At 45.2% G+C, this 23489-nt stretch overlaps 1 protein-coding gene across 1 annotated transcript; it reads right to left on the bottom strand.

Annotated features, from left to right (window-relative positions):
- Positions 1–455: 455 nt before the first annotated feature.
- On the bottom strand, positions 456–15798 carry RFC5 (replication factor C subunit 5). Its single transcript, XM_017529558.2, has 11 exons — positions 15584–15798; positions 13361–13425; positions 12732–12868; positions 10876–10955; positions 9530–9603; positions 7262–7421; positions 6455–6536; positions 5270–5399; positions 4305–4382; positions 2829–2883; positions 456–1498 (listed from the first exon to the last, which is right to left on the bottom strand). The coding sequence occupies exons 1-11, from the start codon at positions 15787–15789 to the stop codon at positions 1402–1404; spliced, it is 1164 nt and encodes a 387-aa protein (XP_017385047.1). The 5' UTR covers positions 15790–15798; the 3' UTR covers positions 456–1401.
- Positions 15799–23489: the final 7691 nt, after the last annotated feature.

The following is a 23489-nucleotide window of genomic DNA, read 5'->3' as shown; positions in this document are numbered from 1 at the left end:
AATTGCACCATTGCACTCCAGCCTGGGTGATAGAGCAAGACCCTATCTCAAAAAGAAAAAAAAAAATTTAGCTGGACATGGTGGCATGTATCTGTGGTCCCAGCTACTCAGGAGGCTGAGATGGGAAAACTCCTTGAGCCTGGAACATGGAGGCTGCAATGAGCCATGATTGTGCCATTGTACTGCAGCCTGGGCGACAGCATGATCCTGCCTCAAAAAATAAACATATAAGTAGCATAGCAGAAGAGCTGGGAATGGATTAACCAGTGTTTACATTTCACGGTAAACTTGAAGTTCCAGGTATAGCAGAGGCTGAGACTCTGGGTGGTTTGAGGCCTGGTTGGCTGTCAGATTTAGCTTCAAACTTTGCTGCTGTCGTTAAGGGGGTGACTCCTCCACAGATAAAGGGAATAAGTTCCTTTTTCCATTTGACAGTTTAAGAATTTAACACTTACATAAAAAACAGCATCCAAAGAAAGTTTATTCTGTGATATTAGAGATAGAAGGTTTTCATATAAATGCAAGTTTGACAAAGTCAGCATCTTTCTGGCTGTCCAAGAAGAGTCACTTGTAACACAGCCAGCAGGCTGCTTTGTTTTTTATTTTAAAGAACACTAACATACAAATGCATGATTGCTGTAAAATAAATGTTGTTAAATCTGTACAAAAGTCCCCGTCCTTCCGCAGTTCTAGATTTAGAGTCAGGCTCAGTCTCACTTGCCCCGCTCTTGTATTAAACAGTTGTGTTTTATACAGCCTCTGGCCCACAGTGGCATAGTTTAAGGCTGTATATTATCTTTAAAGTTCTTTCTTATCATCCACATCAATTTGGAACCTGCTGGTAACTCTTCTACCAGAAGGTAAATAAAAAAATGAGTTTTTAACTTAAGACTATTCAGCCCATTTTATAAGAGTATAGTAGTTTTGGCCAGACATCCATTAACATCTATTTAAATTAGATACAGACACAATGCTAAATATTGGAATCATAAATGTAATTTTGGAGATGATGTTTACCTTGGGTAGGAAGACACTTGGACCATATTAGATTTGAAAGCTTTCTGTCCCAGAGCAAAATGGGGCAGGCTAATTCCCTGTCATCCAAGCAACTAAAAGGTGAAAGCCTTATGACTTTCAAATAAAAAAGGTATATTTTTTCCCTATGAAAGATGGGCAGTGTAATGTGAGTTACACATTAAAATTGTTTTGTACATCCCCGCTCCAAACCACCACAAAAATGGTACTTTTTAAATGCCTGCCCATCCTTGCCTAGAAGGGAGTTTTCCAAGATTTGGGGTGACTGGTTCATTCCACGGCCCCAGGCAGCATTTCATCCTGTAACTGTCTTCTGCTCTTCCGTCACTGCTGAGCCCTGAGAATTGTGAACAGCCCTCAGAGCATCTAGGCCTCTGCTACAATCAGGTCTCTGGTGACTTGAAAAGCAGCAATGAGGGAACTCAGCTGGATCTTCTCATTGGTGCCAACAGAAAGCCTGTACCTAACGGAAACCAAACACAGGGTAAGAAAATGCGCACACAGCTGCCTTTTCATAAGAGAACAAGCAATCTAGGGCTGAAATCTGTTGAAGGAGTGGGGAGGGGAATTGATGAAACAAATTTACCCTGGGTGGCAATCTTGTATGTGTCCCCCTAACATTTTCTTCTCTGCCCTACTCATTGATTTATAAATTTGATGTTTCAAACTCCTAAGGACAGATTCAGTTTTAAAAATTATTAGGTATCAGGCTGGGTGTGGTGGCTCACACCTGTAATCCCAGCACTTTGGGAGGCCAAGGTGGGCAAATCACTTGAGGCCAGCCTGGCCAACATGGTGAAACCCCTGTCTCTACAAAACAACCTACAAAAATTAGCTGGGCATGGTAGTGCATGCCTGTAATCCCAGCTATTCGGTAGACTGAGGCAGTATTGCTTGAATCTGGGAGGTGGAAGTTGCCGTGAGCCAAGATCACATCACTGCACTCTGGCATGGGCGACAGAGTGAGACTCTGTCTCAAAACAAAGAAATTATTAGGTATCGACAGTGGTGTTCTGAACTGAACTTTGTCCTAACTAGACAGATATACAAAATTTATGTAATGAAGGATTATTTCATTGGCAAAATAAGAGGGAAAAAAATGGAGATTTCCTTCCTCGTAAGCCATTTCACTGGGAAGTTTGGCTGCTATATCGATGGACCTGTGGTCTAGTCGGTAAAATAGGACACTGGAGTTCATCTTGCCACCTTTTAAATGCCCAGTCACTGAGAGCAAAATCGTCATATTCACAATGCAATGAGGAGAGGTGACCTAATTTGTGCCTGTGAAAGCCAATGCCATAAATTAGAGTTGGCCTATGCTGACGTCTGTGTTGAACTCGATGCTCTGTCTACTTAAAATGATAGCTACCAGCTTCACTGGGGGCTAATAACAGTGTTTATGGAACTAGGCAAAGTGGAAAATTGAGTTTGTGTTTACTTTTCTCCCCAATATGCTTTAGTATGCCAAAATGCCTTAATAACAGCTGGGTGGTTGAACTGAAGCAGGCCTCCCAAATAACAAGGGCATTTTCAGAATCAATGTGGCCGAGCCTGTGAGGTCCAAGGAGAGACCTTCATTTGAGATACGTAACTGATCTGAACTTGACTGCTGAGTTTATCCCCATGTTCTTTAAGCAGCTGACGCCCTTCCCCTCATTCCATTCAATGTCACCAGACTAGATTCTACCATATGTGAATGATTTAGGAAAAAAACTGAAACCAAGAAAGTTGAAACAAATACAACAGGGGAAAAAAGGAGGAAAATAATTAAAATTGGGACAAGAAGTACTCACTCAATGTCTGCCATTTTGGTCAATAAATGTATTCGAACTGAAGAGGGAAAGTCAACTGGAAGAAAAACAAAATCAAATGAATTAGGTCTGTCACTCTCCACTGTCAAAAAACTCCCCAGAGGACAAAAGAGTTTGAACATCAAATCCCCTTAACACCGAACTAGTTGCGCGGCCTCAGTGGACTCATAGAACCACACCTCTAAGAAAGCAAGAACCGTGCTGGTTTCATACATTTTACCCACTCTATTTTTGTGATTCTTTCTAGGGTAGCCAAAAAGGAAAAGGAAAATCAGCAGATACCAAAGTGACGCTAAGAGCACCAGAGGATCATCGCACTGCTCTTAGCAGCTGGGTAGCTCTACAAGTTAACTGGAATGCTGGGTTCCCACTTGCTGGTTTTTTTTTTTTTTTTTTTTTTTGAGATGGAGTCTCACTCTCTTGCCCAGGCTGGAGTGCAGTGGTATGATCTTGGCTCACTGCAACCTCCGCCTCCCGGGTTCAAGTGATTCTCCTGCCTTAGCCTTGAGTATCTGGGACTACAGGCATACACCACCACACCCGGCTAATTTTTGTGTTTTTTAGTAGAAATGGGGTTTCACCATATTGGACAGGCTGGTCTCCAACTCCTGACCTTGTGATCTGCCCACCTCAGCCTCCCCAAGTGCTGGGATTACAAGTATGAGCCACCATGCCCAGCCATATATGTATTTTTTTTTTTTTTAAGAAATGTGAATTATATATACTACTTACTGCTATAAAATACCCCTAGAGGAAATAAAGTTAGCTTCCATGTATTTTCACTCTCCCTAGCAGTTCTAGACATTACAAGAGGGTTTTTGGGGGTGGAGGCTAGGGGAGAGAGAGCATTAGAAGAAACACCTAATGTAGATGATGGGTGATGGATACAGCAAACCACCGTGGCACGTGTATACCTATGTAACAAACCTGCATGTTCTGCACACAGAACTTAAAAGTATAATAAAAAACAAAAAAAACAAAAAGGTTTCTGGAACAAAGTTTTTTTTTTTTCACACTCTAGCTCTGTCACCCAGGCTGGAGTGCAGTGACAAATCTCAGCTCACTGCAACCTCGACCTCTCAGGTTCAAACAATTCTCCCACCTCAGCCTCCCGAGTAGCTGGGATTACAGGCCTGCACCACCAAACCCGGCTAATTTTTTGTATTTTTATTAGAGACGGGATTTCACCATGTTGGTCAGGCTGGTCTCGAACTCCTGACCTCAGGTGATTTGCCTGCTTTGGCCTCCCAAAGCGCTGGGATTACAGGTGTGAGCCATTACACCCAGCTCTGGAACAAAATTTTAAACAGTGGCAAGACAGAACTGCTAAAAAGAAAGGGTCTGATTTATACTTCGTTTCTTTGCTTCAAGAATGAAGCCTCCTGTTCTAACCATCCTTAACCCCAAAGCAGGCCACCTTATTCACAGCTTCTTAGCTAGGGTAATAATGTAAGTTACCTCTATGCACAAACAAGTGTACCTCTGTCAGGATATCGTGCAGTGCCAACCCCTTCAGAGTTTTCAACTCTGTAATATCTAGAGAGGAGCAGTTAAGGCAAAGGGAACAAGTTCCAGAACAAACATACTGCAGAGAATTTTGAATTCAGACCCTGGCAAGCGACTTTTTAAAGTAGGGCTTTTAATCCCAACAACTGTTTCTTTCAACTTGAAGCTGCACATGTTGGACTCCAATTCTTTTTCTTTGTTTCTTCTTCAGTAAGGGCTTTCTGAAAGATAAATGTACCTTCTTCTAGTAGAGAATAAAGCCAATTGCATTTTCTTCCTTCTTTCCTTTCTCTCTTTCTTTGAAGTGATGCAATCTCAGCTCACGGCAACCTCTGCCTCCTCAGTTCCAGCAATTCTCATGCGTCAGCCTCCTGAGTAGCTGGAACTACAGGCACCTGCCACCAAGCCCAGCTAATTTCTGTATTTTTAGTAGAAACAGGGGTTCACCATGTTGGCCAGGCTGGTCTCAAACTCTTGACCTCAAGTGATCTACCTGCCTTAGCCTCCCAAGGTATTCGGATTACAAGCGTGAACCACCGCACCTGGCCCCAAATGCATTTTCAAAAAGAGATTGTATCACTATTCCTAGCCTTTAATTTCACAGCACAAGAGCTATCACTATCACTGACCACTTGAAAATTACTGCATCTTCAATGCCAAGGCCTAAGCTTTTCTCCCATCTGGGAGTGAAGCTGCTTCAGGCCTTCCCCGGCTTGAAGGTCAGTGCCCTTCAAGAACTCTGGACTGTTAAAGACAAGTACCCACTCCACCTACAGACATCTTATTCCCACAACAAGCTGACCAGAGTCACCTGAAGCCAGTCGTCCTTTGCCAGCAAGGTGTGGGTGCTAGCTGCAGCCTGAACTCCTAAGGCCACCTTCAGGTCTCAGTGGCCAGGAGGTCATGAGAAAGGATACTTCTGTAGGCGGTGGTGAAATCTTGATTCAACATCCAGTCCAGGATGTTGGCGATGTCTGACTTGAGCGGATGCCCGGTGCAGGTGTAGACAGTCTCCTCCGTCACCTTCCCGAAGGCCATATTGGTGCTCTGCAGACAGAGAGGGAAGGGGGAGATCACAGTGGCTATCACTGCAGCCACCAAGTTGCAGGGAGTCAAGAAGAAACTGCAGCAATGCAGATGGACAGCAAAGTTCCACGGGCACAAGGCAACTGGAACCGCACGTGTTCGACAGCGGGAAGAGTCGCTCATCAGAGGATGCCACAGCTTGTTGGCTATTACAGTGCCAAATCCTTCCCACCCTTTGCCTTCTTTGCAACAAGTGATTCTTTTTGTTTTATAAAAATTTTGTTTTTCTCTGTTTTTTGAGACAGGGCCTTGCTGGAGTGCAGTGGCATGATCGTGGCTCACTACAGCCTTGACCTCCTAGGCTCAAGTCACCCTCCTGCCTCAGTCTCCTAAGTAGCTGGGACTGCAGGTGTGCACCACCACACCTGGCTTATGTTTTTTTTCTTAGTGGAGACAGAGTCCAGGCTGGCCAGAGTCCAGACAGTTGCCCAGGCTGGTCTCTAGCTCCTGGGCTGAGGCAATCCACCTGCCTCGGCCTCCCTAAGTGCTGGGGTTACAGGCGTGAGCCACCATACTTGGCCTACAACAGGTGATTTTTTTCAATTAATCAGAATACAAAGTGAGGAGGGGAAATCTAGCAGGTTATGAGATCAAGGTCTTACCAGTTGTAGATTTCTAAATTTACAGATTGGTCATGCTGTTGCTTAGGTCTTTCTTCAAACACTATTGCAAAACAATGACTCAAGATTTGCTGGGACCAGGCCGGGCACAGTGGCTCACGCCTGTAATCCCAGCACTTTGGGAAGCCCAGGTGGGTGGATCACTTGAAGTCAGGGGTTAGAGACCAGGCTGGCCAACATGGCAAAATCCCATCTTTACTAAAAAATACAAAAATTAGCCGGGAGTGGTAGTGGTGCCTATAATCCCAGCTGCTCAGGAGGAAAGAGACTCACTTGAACCCAGGAGGCAGAGGTTGCAGTGACCTGAGATCATGCTGCTGCACTCCAGCCTGGGCGACAGAGCAAGACTCTGTCTCAAAAAAAAAAAAAAAAAAAAAAGATTTGCTGGGACCATACCTGCAAAATGTTCAGAGCCCTGCGCATGTCTCCGCTGGAAAGGGTGACAAGTGCTTTCATTCCATCTTCGCTTATATCAACTCTGAAAGACATACGCAAAAGGGATTTACGAGGCCCCCTGAGAGCACCAGCCTTCACCAAAGGAACAAGATGATCTGGAGTGATTAAGCCTTCAAAGGACTGAAGGGAAGAGAGGAAAAGAGTTATCTCCTGATCTATATGATCTAGAATTCACTCTGGGTTTTAGGGACCTGGGCTTCACATTAGTAGTCACAGCCAACCAAAATGAAGAACAGCTAGTACTTAGGAACGAGCATTCTCCTGTGAAGCCAGTGGCCTTGAATTCTGCTCTCTGGGGAGGACAGAGGCCTGGAACAATCCACGATCACACAGCCGAAACTCCTCCTTTACAACGAGCAGCCACTCAGGTCGGCTACTTGCTTGGCATCTGATCACACAGAATGGGATGTCTCAGAACCTTCCCTTCTAGTCTAAAAAGGCTGGAAGCATCTTTGCAGAAGGGACTCGGCAGCATGCAGTTTCCAATGACAAAGAAGAGTAGGAGGAAATTGGGACAGCTTCCAGGGGAGGATGGAATCAAGAAAAATGAAGAACCAAATGACTTTTATGAGGAATGGCCTCGAGACAGCAGAGAAAATGACAGCAGTGGACGGTCCCCAAGGCTCACCCTGTGTTAGGCACTCTGCTAAGTCATTTTCCAACATCTCCTCTACAAATGAACCAGCCAGCCATCGCAGAGGCCTGTTTCTACTATGCTGCATCCTCAATGGCTAGCAAAATACTCACTTCTCTTCTTCTACGACATGTTCCAGGCGGGGAACCATGAGTTCAGGTGTCAGGGGACCGAACCGAAACCTCGTACAGCGGGACTGCAAGGCGGGGATGATCTTTGACAGATAGTTACAGATGAGGCAGAATCTGGTATTTTCTGTGAATTTCTCAATTACTGGTGAGAGAAAATAAAACCACCTCATGTCAAAGTCCATTCTGATTTTTCAAGGAACCCAGAAATCTTGAACTTTTCTATGGTCATAAGGGTATAGGAAAAGATTCAAGACTGCCAACAAGTGAGGGCGTTGGCCGGGCGCGGTGGCTCATGTCTGTAATCCCAGCACTTTGGAAAGCTGAGGCAGGAGGATCATTTGAGGTGAGGAGTTTGAGACGAACTTGGGCAACATGGCAAAACACGATCTCTCCTAAAAATACAAAAATTAGTCAGGCGTGGTGGTGCGTGCCTGTAATCCGAGCTACTCGGGAGGTTGAGGCAAGAGAATTGCTTGAATCCGGGAGGTGGAGGTTGCAGTGACCCAAAATTATGCCACTGCACTCCAGCATGGGTGACAGAGTAAGACTCTGTCTCAAAAAAGAAAGGATGCAAACAAGTGAGGCTGCAGCCTGGGAAGAGACAGGGCAGTGCTGGCCTGTTCAGATCAGAGACCAGCCACTCCTCTTTTTTTTTTTTTTTTTTGAAAGTCTCACTCTGTTACCCAGGCTGGAGTACAATGGCATGATCTTGGCTCACTGCAACCTCCGCCTCCAGCGTTCAAGCGATTCTCTTGCCTCAGCTTCCCGAGTAGCTGGGATTACAGGCGCGTGCCACCGTGCCCGGCCAAGTTCTGTAGTTTTAGTAGAGACAGGGTTTCACTATGTTGGCCAGCCTGATCTTGAACTCTTGACTTCAAGTGGTCTGCCCGCATCAGCTCCCAAAGTGCTGAGACTACAGGCGTGAGCCACCACGCCCCGCCTAGCCACTCCTCTTTCATAAGCTGGTAAACATGCCTCGGTGGGATTTTACAAAATGCTTCCTTTTTTACCACTTGCCATGATTCTGGCACTTTTGCCATGTAATCCCATTAAGATTATGAGACTGCTTCTTGTCCTTTTACATAAAATTATATTTGGCAGGTTGATGATTCTTCACTATGGGCCAGGACGAGGACAGCTTTTTGCAGACTTTTCCATGGACACTCTCTGGAGGCCTTAGGGCACTCAAGGGAGCAATAGCCCGAACAGAGAGATGCTTATGATCCAGTTCCATTCTGTAGGTACCCAGTGTTCTCACATGGGGATCTGCCCAGACTGACAGTCACTCGGCAGAACAAGATGCCGAAGAAAGGCTGCCAAGCTTCTAGGACCAGAAGATATTCTCACTGTCCTCCTCCTCCTCCTCTTCTAAAACATGTGCTGCCATCTACTCCCTCCCCACAAACTCCTAAAGATCGTTCTTCTCTCAAATCTGATTCACTTGGAAACTTAATGAGAGATTACAAGTATCATTTAAGAGAAAAGCACTGCATTAGGCCCCTGAAGACAGACAAATCCCAGCGTGCTCTCCCTCCTCCTGCCGAATCATTCACTTGGCAAGCAGTAATGTCAGCTCTCTGAGTGCACCTCAACTTCAGATATTCTTTTCCTAGCTATTGTGGTTCAAAGGGTACCATTAGCAGAAAGGACTAGCCAATCGTTTAGGGATGAAAGATTTTCCATACCCCGTCCCATGGAAAGATATGAATTCCCAGCCCTGAAATTGAACTCAGTGTCAAAGAAGGTTGAACACCAGTGATGGGCCAGACTTAAAAGTCCGCACAGGGCTTAGTCCTTAGGCTGCTGAAAGGGAAGGTCCCACTAGGTATCTTGCCTGCATCATCAGATGGGAGACACAGAGAAAGGTGTACAGATTTCTCTGGGCCAGAAGATGAAAACTGAAAGCAAGCCATGCTATATCTCATGTCCAAAGTTCCTAATTCTCCTGTAATCCCAGCATTTTGGGAGGCCGAGGCGGGCAGATCATCTGAGGTCAAGAGTTCGAGACCAGCCTGGCCAACGTAGTGAAACCCCATCTCTACTAAAAATATAAAAATTAGCTGGGTGGCACATGCCTGTAATCTCAGCCACCTGGGAGGTGGAGGTTGCAGTAAGCCAAGATTACATCATTGCACTCCAATCTGGGCGACAGAGGAACAAACAACAAAACAAGAAGAAGAAGAAACAAAGTTCCTAATTCTCCTTGCAGCGTGCTCTGCAGCCCACACGCTGCACAGTGGCTCCGCTTACCTCTTCTCAAGGCATTCTGGGCATCCTGAGTCATGGCATCTGCTTCATCCAAGATCACCAGCTTAAAGCCTTTCCTAGAAAAACAAATGGTGCTGTCTAAAGATGTCTTCAATCTCACCTCAATATCTGAACCCAAACCTGCATATTCCCATTGGTGCCATCTGGCCCTGTCTCAGAAAGGCTATTTCTTCTAGAACTTTGACCAAGGCAAACATCTTTGGCCACTCAGAGATGAAACGGCCCATCACTCTTTCAACCCTTGGTAGGAACTGAGGACTGATTTCTTTGCTTCTGTGTGCTGTGTCCTCTGGCACTGTCACCTTCCTTCCATAGAGTACACTATCATGCCAACTGCTTTCTCCATCTCCTTCACTCAGGTCTCAGTCTTCTCACCCTTTTTCTTTTTGTTTGAGATGGAGTTTTTGCTCTGTTGCCCAGGCTGTAGTGCAGTGCTATGATCTCAGCTCACTGCAACCTCTGCCTCCCGGGTAGCTGGGATTACAGGTGCCTGCCACCATGCGCAGATAATTTTTGTATTTTCAGTAGAGACAAGGTTTTACTATGTTGGCTAGGCTGGTCTTGAGCTCATGACCCCAGCTGATCCAACCGCCTAGGCCTCCCAAAGTCCTAGGATTACAGGCATGAGCCATTGTGCCTGGCTCTCACCTTTTCTTTATTTTTTTTAGCCACCATCCTACTTATCCTTCCTGATCTCAATTTATTTTTGTTTAAATTCAAACTAGCTCATCCAGTCTTAGGGTAATCTAACCAGCTCCCAGGAACTAAAAATGAAGTTAATGTTTCCCTAAAGAACTTGGTAATACAGGCTGGGCTCACGCCTGTAATCCCAGCACTTTGGGAGGCTATGGCAGGCAGATCACTTGAGCTTAGGAGTTCTAGACCAGCCTAGGCCACATGGGGACACCCCATGTCTACTAAAAAATACAAAAATTAGTTGGACATGATGGCTTGTGCCTGTAGTCCCAGCTACTCGGGAGGCTGAGGCTAGAGGATCATTTGAGCATGGGAGGTAGAGGTTGCAGTGAGCTGAGATCATGCTATTGCACTCCAGCCTGATAGGGGGAGACCCTGTCTCCACAAACAAACAAACAACAAAAAAGAACTTCCTAATACAGGTATATACAGATGTAGATAACATTTTCTTTGAATAGTTGCATTATAACACTTCTTACTACCAACCCTGTTATCTCTTTTCCGTGGCTGCTTTCAACAAAGTCACTTTTTTTTCAACCCATATAAACTGGCAAAGGAAAGGATTAAAAAATTAAACCATATCATCTTACTAATCAAGATCAAGGGAGAGAAATGATGTAAATAATTCTTACTTAAATATTGTCCTTGTGCTAGCAAAGCTCAGGATTGGTCCTCGAACGATGTCTATTCCTCGGTCATCAGAAGCATTCAGCTAAATGCAGAAGACAAAAGTCAAAACACGAAGCATGTTGCTGTGCTATCTACGAGTTCTGGGTTTCAGTGTGTCTCTTCATTAGTCCAGCTCAGCAGACTAGCTCTCTATGTCGAACAAAACTCACTAACTCATTACCTTACATTCTGAAAGGCAGAGGGCTATATTATCCCCAACCTTTGAGGGCAAGGACTCTTACATAAATTGGAGAAATAATTAACTGGTATGGTTACACTGAACAGCACCTCTGGTATGAGCAGAATGATCCCAATTTAACTACCACAATCCCAAGGTTCCCAAGTTCTTAATAAACCGAAATAAGGACATTAGTAGCAGCAAAGTTCTGATACCCTCGTCTAAAAAGTAAGTTAAACATTTTTTTCCTGCAATAGACTATACTCAGATTTTTGAATCTGAGTATATTAGTCAAGGTCTCAGCAATATACCGATGGCATACTCAAATGCAGCAATTTGCAGAGAATTAAGGAGATCTATTTTTTTTTTTTGAGACGGAGTTTCACTCTTGTTACCCAGGCTGGAATGCAATGGCGCAATCTCGGCTCACTGCAACTCTCACCTCCCAGGTTCCAGCAATTCTCCTTCCTCAGCTTCCTGAGTAGCTGGGATTACAGATGTCTGCCACCTGGCCTGGCTAATTTTTTTTTTTCTTAAAAAAATTTAAAAAAATTTTCTTTAAAATTTTAGATTTTATTGCAGTTCCAAAAACTTTCGTATGTCCAAACTGCATTACAAGAAAAAAAAAAAAAAAAAAAAAAAAAAAAAAAAAAAAAAAAAAATAAAAAAAGGAGGCGGAGGTTGCGGTGAGCCGAGATCGCGCCATTGCACTCCAGCCTGGGTAACAAGAGCGAAACTCCGTCTCAAAAAAAAAAAAAAAAAAAAAAAATTTTAATATTAAGATGGCGTTTCACCATGACGACCAGGCTGGTCTTGAACTCCTGACCTCAGGTGATCCACCCACCTCGGCCTCCCAAAGTCGCCTGGCTAATTTTTTATATTTTTTAAAATTAGAGATGGGGTTTCACCATATTGGTCAAGGTGGTCTTGAATTCCTGACCTCAGGCAATCCACCCGCCTCAGCCTCCCAAAGTGTTGGGATTACAGGTGTGAGCTACTACACCTGGCCCAGGAGATCTTTTTAAAGGTGATATAGGAAAATCACGGGGTTTTGCAATCCCTGTCGCCTTTGGGCCTGAAAGGGTGAGTGAAGGGAGTGGCTATAGGCAACTGGAGAGGGCTACCGGAAAGGTACCACCTGTGAGATGCACCCTCCAGGTGGGCCACGCTGCCGGGGGTGTCAGCCTCCAGAGAAGGTCTAGGCATCACTCACTTCCTTCCCTACCCCTGCCAGGGCCCCTATTGGCCAATCCCAACCAGGAGCCAGAGGGCAAGTGAGCTTCTGGTTGGTAGATCTCAGCCTTCCCAGCAAGAATAGGGTGGAGAAATGTGGAGAATTGATCTGAAGGGGCCATGGCGGACAGGCAGCAACCAAGTAACCATAAGCAGGGTTTGCGTAGAAGTTGGCAACAGCAAAGAAAAAGGTGCCTAGCCCTACAACTGCCCTGTAGCTGACCAAAGCGAATCCAGACCAAAATGGCCATTACAGAAAAAAGTGAATTAAAATATCTTATTTCAAATTTATTTATTTCCTAACTGCCTGTAGGGCAACTTACTTTTAAAGTAAAATAAAACCAGCAGAACTGAAACTAAGAGACTGCAGTCCTAAGTTATTTGTAGAGTAAGAACAATCTTATTTACCTCCAAGACCATGGAGCCAAATTCTTTGTCTTTATATAGCTGCTTTGCACAGGCTAGGATCGTGGATGTCTTGCCCGTCCCTGGGGGGCCATAGAGAAGCAAATGTGGCAGTCGGTCTTCACTGATAAATTTCTGAACTGAGGGTCGGGAAGAAAGGAGGGCACCATCAGTGTTTGGGAGCTGCCTCATTCACCCCAGGTCCCTGAGCTGGGCTGAAAGCTCTTCAACCCAATTCAATGTCCAAATCAGAGGCAGATACAACTTGACGTAGGGGCCTTGTCTCTGTATTCCTGGTGCAATTGGAATTCACTCAATAATGCAGCCAGTCAAGTATTTACTGAGTGCCTACTGTGTTACAGGCACTTTTCTGGGTGCTGGTGATGTCTTTGAACTTAAATGATTCTCTGTCATGCTATTTTTACTTTACTGTGTTGCAATTTTATGCTCATGTTTATGACTTACCCACTAGACTGTAGTTACCTGAAGAAAATGAATGAACAATCTTAAAGCCACATTCTATAAAGCTCAATCAGATTCTCTGAAGTTATTACTTAGGAGAGACAACATCACCAAGAAATTTATACAGGTCCTTCAACCAGGACAAGAGCAATGGACACATGGATACTTACTGGTATTCAGAATGTCCTGATGAGAAATGAGATCATTCAGGGTCTGTGGCCGGTATTTCTCAACCCTGAAATACAATTTAGCATATATTATGACATATAAATGCAATATTTTATACGCAAAAGAATCCCTGGCTGGGCATGATGCCTCGCCTGTAATCTCAACACTCTGGGAGGCTGAGGCGGGTGGATCATTTGAGGTCAGGAGTTCAAGACCAGCCTGGCCAACACGGCAAAACCCTGTCTCTACAGCTACCTCCTACGGTCTTTGTAAGGATCAAACATCTAACAGGGCATCTGCTAACCTAATAATATGCCATTCAATAAAAAAATACGAAAAAATACAAAAATTAGCCAGTTATGGTGGCATGTCCCTGTAGTCCCAGCTACTCAGCAGGCTGAGGTGGGAGAATCGCTTGAACCTGGGAGGCAGAGGTTGCAGTGAACTGAGATCGCACCACTGCACTCCATCCTAGGCAACAGTGAGTGAGACCCTGTCTCAAAAAAGAAAGAGAAAGAATCCTTTCATATCCTAATTTAAAAAGGAAGAAAATGCACTTTAAGTTTGAACACAGACCAGTGGTTCTCAACCAGGGTGATTCTGTCCTCCCAGGAACATCTAGTGATATCTGGAGACATATTTAGTTGTCATACGTGGGCAGAGGGTCCCAGGCACTTAGTGATAGTCTCTAGGAATGTTAAACATGCCACAGTGCACAGGACAGCTCTCCCAGACCCACCCAGAGTATCTTGGCCCAAAATGTCAATAGCTGAGGTTGAAAACTGTTCTAATCTCATCTTTCCAGCTGTTTGCCTATAATCGCAACCTGATGGGCACCTACTATTTCAAAGTGCATTTGAAACTGAACTCATATCCAAATAGCCTTCAACAGAAGAATGGATAGATAAAATGTCTTCTGTCCATACAATGGACTATGATTCAGCCATAACAAGAAATGCAGTACTGATACAAACAGCAACATGCATGAACCTTGAAAACATGATGCTGAGTGAAAGAAACCAGACACAAAAGGCCACATCATGTAGGATTCCACTTACATAAATGTCCAGAATAGGCAAATCCATAGAGACAGAAATATTAGTGGTTGCCAGGGGCTAGAGGAAGGGGAGAATGGGGAGTGACTGTCAAAGGTACAGGATTTGCATTTGGGATGATGAAATTTTGGAACTAGATAGTGGGAGGACTCCACAACAGTACACTGCATTCTGAATGTACTTAATGCCACTGAATTGTACACTTTAAAATCGTTACATGCTGGACTTGGTAGCTCGCCTCTAAAAGTCCCAGTGCTTTGGAGGCTGAGGCAGGAGAATGGCTTGAACCCCAATGTTTGAGGTTACACTGAGCTGTGATCACACTACTGCGCTCCAGCCTGGGCAACAGAGCAAGACCCTGTCTCTAAAAAAATAAATACAAAAATACATAAAATAGTTACAACTGTCAATCTTATGGGATTTTTTAAAAAACCACAATAAAAACAAATTGAACTAGCTACTAGACAATGACAACTTGAAGCTTTTCGAAACCAAGCCAAATTGCATCAAAGTCTTTAGAGCACGGCTAAGACACAGCAGTTGAAGTAGGCTGGTTAACAGTACAAGCTCTGAATTCAGACTTCCTAGATTCACCTCCAAGCCTATTTTTTAGCCTTGGGCCATAGGCAAGTCATTTAACCTTTCTAAGATACAGTTTCCTCCTGCGTAAAATTTGAAGCGATGCCTACCTCCTAGGGTCTTTGTAAGGATCGAACATTTAACAGGGCGTCTGCTAATCTAGCAATACGCCATTCAGTAAAAGTTGACCAGGGAGCGTTATTACTAGTTTAAAATGTGACCAATAGTCGCATCGCAGGTTTTGAAGAGTGAGAAGAGGACATTTTGGCATGGAGTCCAGCCAACGCAGGTGTCAGAGGACGCGGGATCGAATCCCTGTGCTGTCACCAGGTGCGAAAACCGCTTTTTTCTTCGGCAAATGGAGCTGGGGGTGAAAGGGTGAGAGCTGGCAAAAGTCCTAAACAGAACGGACGAGTCTGGGGACCTGGGGGGCATCGGGGGAAACCTCTGCGGCTCGGCCCCAACTGCAAGCCCGGGAGCGGCGGGCCAAGATTGGGCTGGGGTCTGGTCACCTGCCCACCCCCGGCCACCGCCTCCCCGCGCGGCCGCCCGGCCCCCTCTGCCCACCGCGGCCGCTCGGCCTCTTCCTACCAGGGCAGGTTCCTGATCTTGGCCGCTGCGGGCGGCTCCTGCTGCTTGAGCGCTGCAGTCTCCATGGCGGGGAGACGAAGGCGACCAGATCCGCTGAGATCGTTGCGTAACCCAAGCGCCTGCACAGCGACCAGCCGCGACCTGACCCTGAGACCCTTGCGCTCAAGAGTTCGCGCGCAAAAACAACTCTCGCGAGAAGTGGCCATCAGTTTCCGACTTCCTCCCTCGGTCCCGCCCCCTAGCGTTGCCAGGGCGCCGGTTGCTAGGTTACCGGAGGCGCCAGCCGCCAGCCTGCTTCCAAGCTCTGCGCCTCCAGCCTGCTCGGAGCTCTCAGATACCTAGGCGCTTCCAGAGCAGGGGATCGGGAGAGGCAGGGCGTCCTGCAGCCCTGGTCATCAGTACCTATTAAGATCCCACGGCCAAAGCCAATTCCTGCCATAGCTAATCTTCAAACACTTAACGTTCAAACGAACAAAAGCTTCCGGGGTTCAAAAAATATATTTTTCTAAGTAAAAAACAGCACCCGAGTAACACGGCTGGATCTTGAATATACATGCCCTTGCGAAAAAGGCTCGCGATACCTCTCGGCCTCAAAGCTGGGGGTGGGGTGAATATTTAGAAATGAAAACAACCCCAAACACACATAACTGCAACCTACCTATCTCCGGAATCCGTGCCCCTCACCCAACAAAATTTAGAGAACCAACCTCCGGAAAACGACTCCAGAGAAAAACAAACAGAAACTTCCAGGTGGGTTCATCTGTGTCGCTGGAAGGCTCTGGTTCATGAACACAGAGGACAGGGTTTCTGTGATCTGAGATACTGAGGAGAATCGGAATCAACATTTTAGTTTTTTTTTTCTGAGTCGAGGAGATTCTGGATCACTTTCATTTTCTTCTTTTTTGTAGGTCCATATTTTCTTTTTTTTCTTTTTTTGAATCTCACTCTGTCACTCAGGCTGGAGTGCACTGGCATAATTTTGGGTCACTGCAACCTCTGCCTCTAGGTTCAAGCGATTCTCTGCCTCAGCCTCCCAAGTAGCTAAGACTACAGGCACGTGCCACCATGCCCGGCTAATTTTTGTATTTTTAGTAGAGATTGGATTCGCCATGTTGGACAGGCTGGTCAAGTGATCCACCTGCCTCAGCCTCCCAAAGTGCTGGGGTTACAGGCGTGAGCCTCCGTCCCTGGCCTGGTCTGTATTTTCCAGCAATGAGCATGCAAAGCATCGATACTGAAGTCTTTTTTTTTTTTAATGTGATGAGGAAGAGAAAAATCTTTGGAGGATTTTTGAGGCTGGACTGGGGTCAGCAGTGTTCTGATTAGGAGGTAGCAGTACTCCTTGCATCGGATTACATTAATGTCACCTGCTTCGGGAACTCAGCAGAGGGACAGTGGCAAGTATATGGTGGCAGTTACGGCTTCCCCCATTCCCTGCCTGGGGACCCCAAAGAGGAGGTTCACCTAGGGCTTGTGATGTGACAGTGCCCCTACTCTCTGCTTTCTCCCAGGTCAACTTTAACACTGGGGACTTAGATCATTAGCATGCCGTTTTAAAATTTTCTTTCTTTCTTTCAAGATAAAACTGGTTTCTTTCTCTCTCTGTCTCTCTCTCTCTCTCTCCCTTTCTTTTCTTTTCTTTTTTCTTTTTTTCTCTTTCTTTCTTTCTCTCTTTCTTTCTTTTCTTTCTTTCTTTCTGTTTTTTGAGACAGAATTTCACTCTTTCACCTGGCCTGGAGTGCAATGGCACGATATTGGCTCACTGCAACCTCCGCCTCCCAGATTCAAGCAACTCTGCCTCACCTTTCTGAGTAGTTGGGATTACAGGTGTGCACCACCATGCCCAGCTAATTTTTGTATTTTTAGTAGAGACAGGGGTTTCACAATGTTGGTCAGGCTGGTCTTGAACTGCTGACCTCATGATCTGCCCCCCTCGGCCTCCCAAAGTGCTGGGATTACAGATGTGAGCCACCAAGCCCTGCTGGTTTTATTCATTTTTATCTCCTTGAAAGGAATCATAAGTGATTAACAAGTTTTTCTTAAATACTAAGGCTAAAAACAGCACGTTTACAATTAATTTGCTGACACATGCTGAGGTATAATAATGAGGCCCTGAATTAAAGTCATAGAAACACATTAAATATTTCTCATGTATTGCCAAATTCTGGGGTCTTTGAACACTCCTGGATTTTGTTTTTGAGAGAATGTCTTACTCTGTCACCCAGGCTGGAGTGCAGTGGTGCCATCATGGCTCACTACAGTCTCAAACTCCAGGGATCAGGTGATCTGCCTGCCTTGTGCCTCCTGAAGTGCTGGGATTATTGGCGTGAGCCACCACACCCAGCCCTCGCCTGTTTTTTAAAAGGCATAAAATACAAGCGATGGGTGTATAAAGAAAAACAGGTGATGCAATTTTAGAAAACAACTGATGCGGTAACTAAGCAAAATTATGAAAGATTACTAAAGAAATAAATGGTGCTAGACCCTCCTCTTCAACCATCCAATTGTTTAGAGGCAGGCTTTACACTGGGGTAAAATCCTAACAGGTGGCTGATATGGTTTGGCTCTGTGTCTCATCTCAAATTGTAATCCCCAGGTGTCAAGGGAGGAAGGTGAGTGGCTCATGGGGGCGATTTCCCCCATGCTGTTCTTGTGATAGTGAGTTCTCACAAGATCTGACGGTTTGATGAGGGGCTCTTCCCACTTCACTCTTTCATTTCTCTCCTGCCACCTTGTGAAGAAGGCGCCTGCTTCCCCTTCGCCTTCCACCATGATCGTAAGTTTCCTGAGGCCTGCCAGTCATGTGGAACTGTAGGTCAATCGAATCTCTTTTCTTTATAAATTATCCAGCCTCGGGTATTTCTTTATAGTAGTGTGAAAATGGACTAATACAGTGGTCTTTGGAACTAAAGGAAAAGTCATCAAGAAAGTGTTGCTTTGGGAGTCAGAAGACCTGCCTCAAATCAGTTCAACTCTAAAAATCTTTTTTTTTTTTTTTTTTTTTTTTTTTGAGACGGAGTTTCACTCTTGTTACCCAGGCTGGAGTGCAATGGCGCGATCTCGGCTCACCGCAACCTCCGCCTCCTGGGTTCGGGCAATTCTCCTGCCTCAACCTCCTCAGTAGCTGGGATTACAGGCACGCACCACCATGCCCAGCTAATGTTTTGTATTCTCCTGCCTCAACCTCCTCAGTAGCTGGGATTACAGGCACGCACCACCATGCCCAGCTAATGTTTTGTATTTTTAGTAGAGACAGGGTTTCACCGTGTTGACCAGGATGGTCTCGATCTCTTGACCTCGTGATCCACCCGCCTCGGCCTCCCAAAGTGCTGGGATTACAGGCTTGAGCCACCGCGCCCGGCCTAAAAATCTTTGCACAGCCTTTGAAGAGAAACCTAAGCAAGTCCCGGAATCCTCAAGCGTTCCAGGAAAATGAAAAGACTTGCAAAGGCTAAAGAATTGTTAGAATCGGTGCAGTCAGCATGTTGACCAAAGCATTCCTACGTGCCAGGAAAATGGTGTGTTGGAATGTTTTTGCTTCTCATGAGAAAGGCAATTTAAGTCGCAAGGCAAGGGCAACATTTTGAAGATGGCTACGTGGACTCTGGATCCTTCTCTTTTTGTTCATGATTTGTTCTCTCTTTAGTGTTCCTGCTTCCGGCCAAGCATGAGGTACCCTTGGGGTGGCGTGCCACTTTTTCCACTGAGTCTTGGGCAGGTTGCTTCTCTCCTTATCCAATGACATCTACTCAAAGATGGTTGTAAGGATTAAATGAAAGAACAAATTGCAGCATCCAACACATTGCCACCCTACTCTCCCCTTCCCTTCTAACAGTCTCCACCCAAACTGTTCTGGTTTCGGATTTGTCCTCTCAAACAAAACCCAAAGGATTGGCTAATGGAACTATGCCGTAACCTGACTTTATTGATAGTAAGAGCCATCCTTACCATCATGGTAAGAGCCATCCTTCTAAGGACCTTTGCATTAGAAGCACGATGCTGCCATCTCCTTGAGCTGAAAGGTTCAGACAAAACCAGAACAACTTCTCATACAACTCTGTGTTCATCTGCTGTTCTGTTAACTTGGAATGTGGAATTCTCCTGTGTTGACATTAGATACTACATTGCAAAGTCCTCTATTGTGTGCCTCCCCAGTGGAGTGTAAGCTTGTTGAAAGAAGAACTTATGACTTACTCACCACTGTACTTCTGGTGCCTGAAACAGTACCTGGCTCAAAGGAAGCACTCAATTCATAACTGTTTGATGAATGGCTGAATGAAAACGGCTCATATCCATTAGGCAGTTTCTATGGCCGAGACACTGTTCTAAGCACTTTACATTTATTATGCCCACTCAGTTGTTGCAAGAAGCCCAAGTTACTATCACTGGCCCCATTCTGTAGATACATTAGGTAACTTGCTTAGGTTCTCACTTGTAAAGGGCAGAACTGGATCTTGCTAATACAGTCTGGTTATATATAGCCCAGGCTGGAACAACAGCATCAGCAGCAGCCCCTGGGAACTTGTTAGAAATCCTAATTATTCTTCCCTCCACCTCAAACCCAGGAAATCTTAAACCTTACAGGTGGGGCCCAGCCGTCTGTGCTGTAACAAGCCCTTGAGGGGATTCTGAAGCGCTCGGGTTTGAGAACCATATCACTACATTATCCTGCTTCTCTGTCCTCAAACATTCCAGGACTTTGATTTCCTATTTATTTACCTATTTGAGACAGTGGTCTCACTCTGTCATCCAGGCTCACCCAGGCTGGAGTGCAGTGACACCACTTCGGCTCACTGCCAACCTCCACCTCCAGGGCTCAAGTGGTCCTCTCACCTCAGCCTCCCTAGTAGCTGGGACTGCAGACACATGCCACAATGCCTGGCTAGTTTTTGTATTTTTGTAGAGACAGGGTTTTGCTATGCTGCCCAGGCTGGTCTTGAACACCTGGGCTCAAGCAATCTACCCACCTTGACCTCCCAAAGTGGCTCATGATGGGATTACAAGCATGAACCACTGTGCCCGGCCCCAGGACTTCACTTTCTAAGAAAAGCAATGGATGCTGTCTAAAAACAAAATTTTATCAAATTGAATTTAATGATCTCATTGTCTTTTATTTTCAATTCATGAATTGGGCAGCATCCCATCTATAAAATAGAAAGGTACTCCAGCGAGCTGAGCAGAGGGATGGGTTTTGTATGCAGAAGAACAAAAAAAGGCAGAAACACAGACCAAAAGGTGCACTGATCATTTCAAAGCTCCTTTCCTTATAAGATTAAAGTAGAGGAGATATTCCTATTTTACTTGTTCGGCTTGACTGGGCCCTTTTGGATTGGTTGCTATAAATCTCCTGGTTTTTTAAAAAAATTGGCCTTTTTTTATTTCTGAGATGGAGTCTCACTTTGTCATCCAGGCTGGAGTGCAGTGGTATGATCTCGGCTCACTGCAGCCTCTACCTCCTGGGTTCAAGCGATTCTCTTGCCTCAGCCTCCCTAGTAGCTGGGATTACAGGAGCCTGCCACCTCGCCCAGCTAATTTTTGTATTTTTAGTAGAGACAATGTTTCACCATGTTGGCCAGACTGGTCTCGAACTCCTGACCTCAAGTGGTCCACCTGCCTCGGCCTCCCAAAGTGCTGGATTATAGGCATAAGCCACCACACCTGGTCAAAAACTGGCCCATTTTAAAGTTTCATTTGATTGCATGACAGTTAGCATAGGCGTCTCCATTCTGGTTTGGTCTGGTCTATCAAGGGCTAGTGCAGGAACTTAGTCCAAACAATGCCTCTCATAAGTTTTATTTAATTTTAAATTTTTATTTTCTGAAAACATGTCAGGTTCATACCATAAATTTTGTTTAACTGTACTCACGTGTATATTCTCAAAGTTGTTCTAGTATTATTATGATTAATTTTTTTTTTTTGTAGAGATGGAGTCTCACTGCATTGCCAGGGCTGCTCTCGAACACGGGTCCTAAAAGGATCCTCTGGATTTGGCCTCCCAAAGTGCTGGGATTAAAGGCATGAGCCATAGCACCTAGCCAAATTTTCCTACTAAATGTCATTTGTGTATGTGGTTTTGCTTATTCCTGTTTCTGCTATTAATTAAAGGAATAGCCCTTTGGGCAAGTTACTTATCTTTAGACCTCAGTATTCACATCTGTAAAATGGGCAGGGGCGGGGACTGGACTAGATCAGTGACTTTTAGCCCTGGCTGACACTAAAAGCACCTGGAGAACTTTAAAAAAATTCCATTATCAGAAGTCCAGCAAGACCAATTAAATCCAGCCTCTAGGAGTGGGACCCTCCACTGGCATTTTATTTATTTATTTATTTTAGAGATGAAGTCTCGCTCTGTTGCTCAGGCTGCAGTACAATGGTGTGATCTTGGCTCACTGCAACCTCCCAGTTTCCAGCAATTCTCCTGCCTCAGCCTCCCGAGTAGCTGGGATTACAGGTGTTTGCCACCACGTCTGGCTAATTTTTTTGTATTTCTAGTAGAGATGGTGCTTCACCATGTTGGCCAGGCTGGTCTTGAACTCCTGACCTCAGGTGATCTGCCCACCTCGGCCTCCCAAAGTGCTGGGACCACAGGTGTGAACCATCACGCCCAGCCTCCACTGGCATTTTAAAGAGGCTTCTTAGGTTATTATAATATTCAGCCAAAGTTGAACTACTGTGCTAAATAAAGCCAATCACAGCCATCCTGGACCTCTTGCTCGTGACTGGCTTAAGAGTTGTGCATGTGACCCAGTTCTGCCCAATTTTGATGTAAGAGGAAATGATAGGAGGGGCTTCTGGGAAGCTTTTTCTCATTGCTTTGCTGATTCTTGCACTAGGTGGCCTTTACTTTCTAAGTACCAAAATGCTTTCGCTGTAAAAAGAAAAAGAGAGAAGACTGGAGTTGCAAACTCACATGTCTCTAAGTAGCCTGGAAGTTAATCTATAAAGGAAGAGGGGTGGGTGGAAACTATGCTGTACCTCAAGGGGGCTGAAGTTTTACATATAAGATTTAAGCAGAAGGGGAATGTAATAATGAAATATTGGTTACTCATATAATCACTGTTTCTTTTTTTGAGATGGAGTCTTGCTCTGTCACCCAGGCTGGAGTACAGTGGCACAATCTCGGCTCACTGCAACCTCCGCCTCCCAGGTTCAAGCGATTCTCCTGCCTCAGCCTCCTGAGTAGCTGGGATTACAGACACCTGCCACCATGCCCAGCTAATTTTTTTTGTATTTTTAGTAGAGACAGGGTTTTGCCATGTTGGCCATGCTCATCTTGAACTCCTGACCTCAGACGATCCGCCCAGCTCAGCCTCCCAAAATGCTTGGAATTACAGGCGTGAGCCACCGCACCCGGCCATAGAATCACTATTATACGAAGCTGGAGAACTGAGCTTGGAAAATGGGGCAGACAGGCTATACAACTGAAACCGTGTTCAAAATTACTCCACCAAATCAAGCCAGTGAAGAAACTGTTGCTGCTCCCAACCATGGGATGCTGCTGCCCCTAATGCCCTGGCTGTTCCTAGAAACTGGATTTTGCTTTCACCATCCATGGCTAGAAATAATTCACCAATTCTTTCCTGTCCTGGATTCTTCCTAAAATTAGCACCCCATTTATAAGCCTGGGAGACACGCTTAATTGGCCAAGCCTGGTGCATGCTGGTAAGTATCGGTTATATTGCTCAAACAGTGGGAAATGACATCTGCCTCCCACCAAGACTTATGAACTGGGGACATCCATGAATAAAGGAGAGGGGTCCAAAAGCGGGTGGCAGAAGGTCTCACAAATGTTTATCACACCAGTATTCTGCCACGAGGGACAATAGTCAAATGTTGCCAGTTCTTCTGATTTTTCAAGCAAAACCAAAAATTTGGATTTTATCTTTTTTTTTTTTTTTTTTTTTTT

Source organism: Cebus imitator, unplaced genomic scaffold (assembly GCF_001604975.1).
Source record: "Cebus imitator isolate Cc_AM_T3 unplaced genomic scaffold, Cebus_imitator-1.0 Scaffold59, whole genome shotgun sequence".
NCBI lineage: Eukaryota > Metazoa > Chordata > Mammalia > Primates > Cebidae > Cebus > Cebus imitator.
The sequence above is the reverse complement of the archived record's forward strand: the minus strand, read 5'-3'. Positions and strand labels throughout refer to the sequence as shown.

Excerpts from the sequence above, each read along its gene's own strand:
- RFC5 (XM_017529558.2), bottom strand. The coding sequence starts at position 15,789 with ATGGCCACTTCTCGCGAGAGTTGTTTTTGCGCGCGAACTCTTGAGCGC. Across the intron at positions 12,869-13,360 it reads TCAGGACATTCTGAATACCA|TTCAGAAATTTATCAGTGAA; the intron begins GTAAGTATCCAT and ends CCCGACCCTCAG. Across the intron at positions 1,499-2,828 it reads ACCAAAATGGCAGACATTGA|GTACAGGCTTTCTGTTGGCA; the intron begins GTGAGTACTTCT and ends GGTTTCCGTTAG.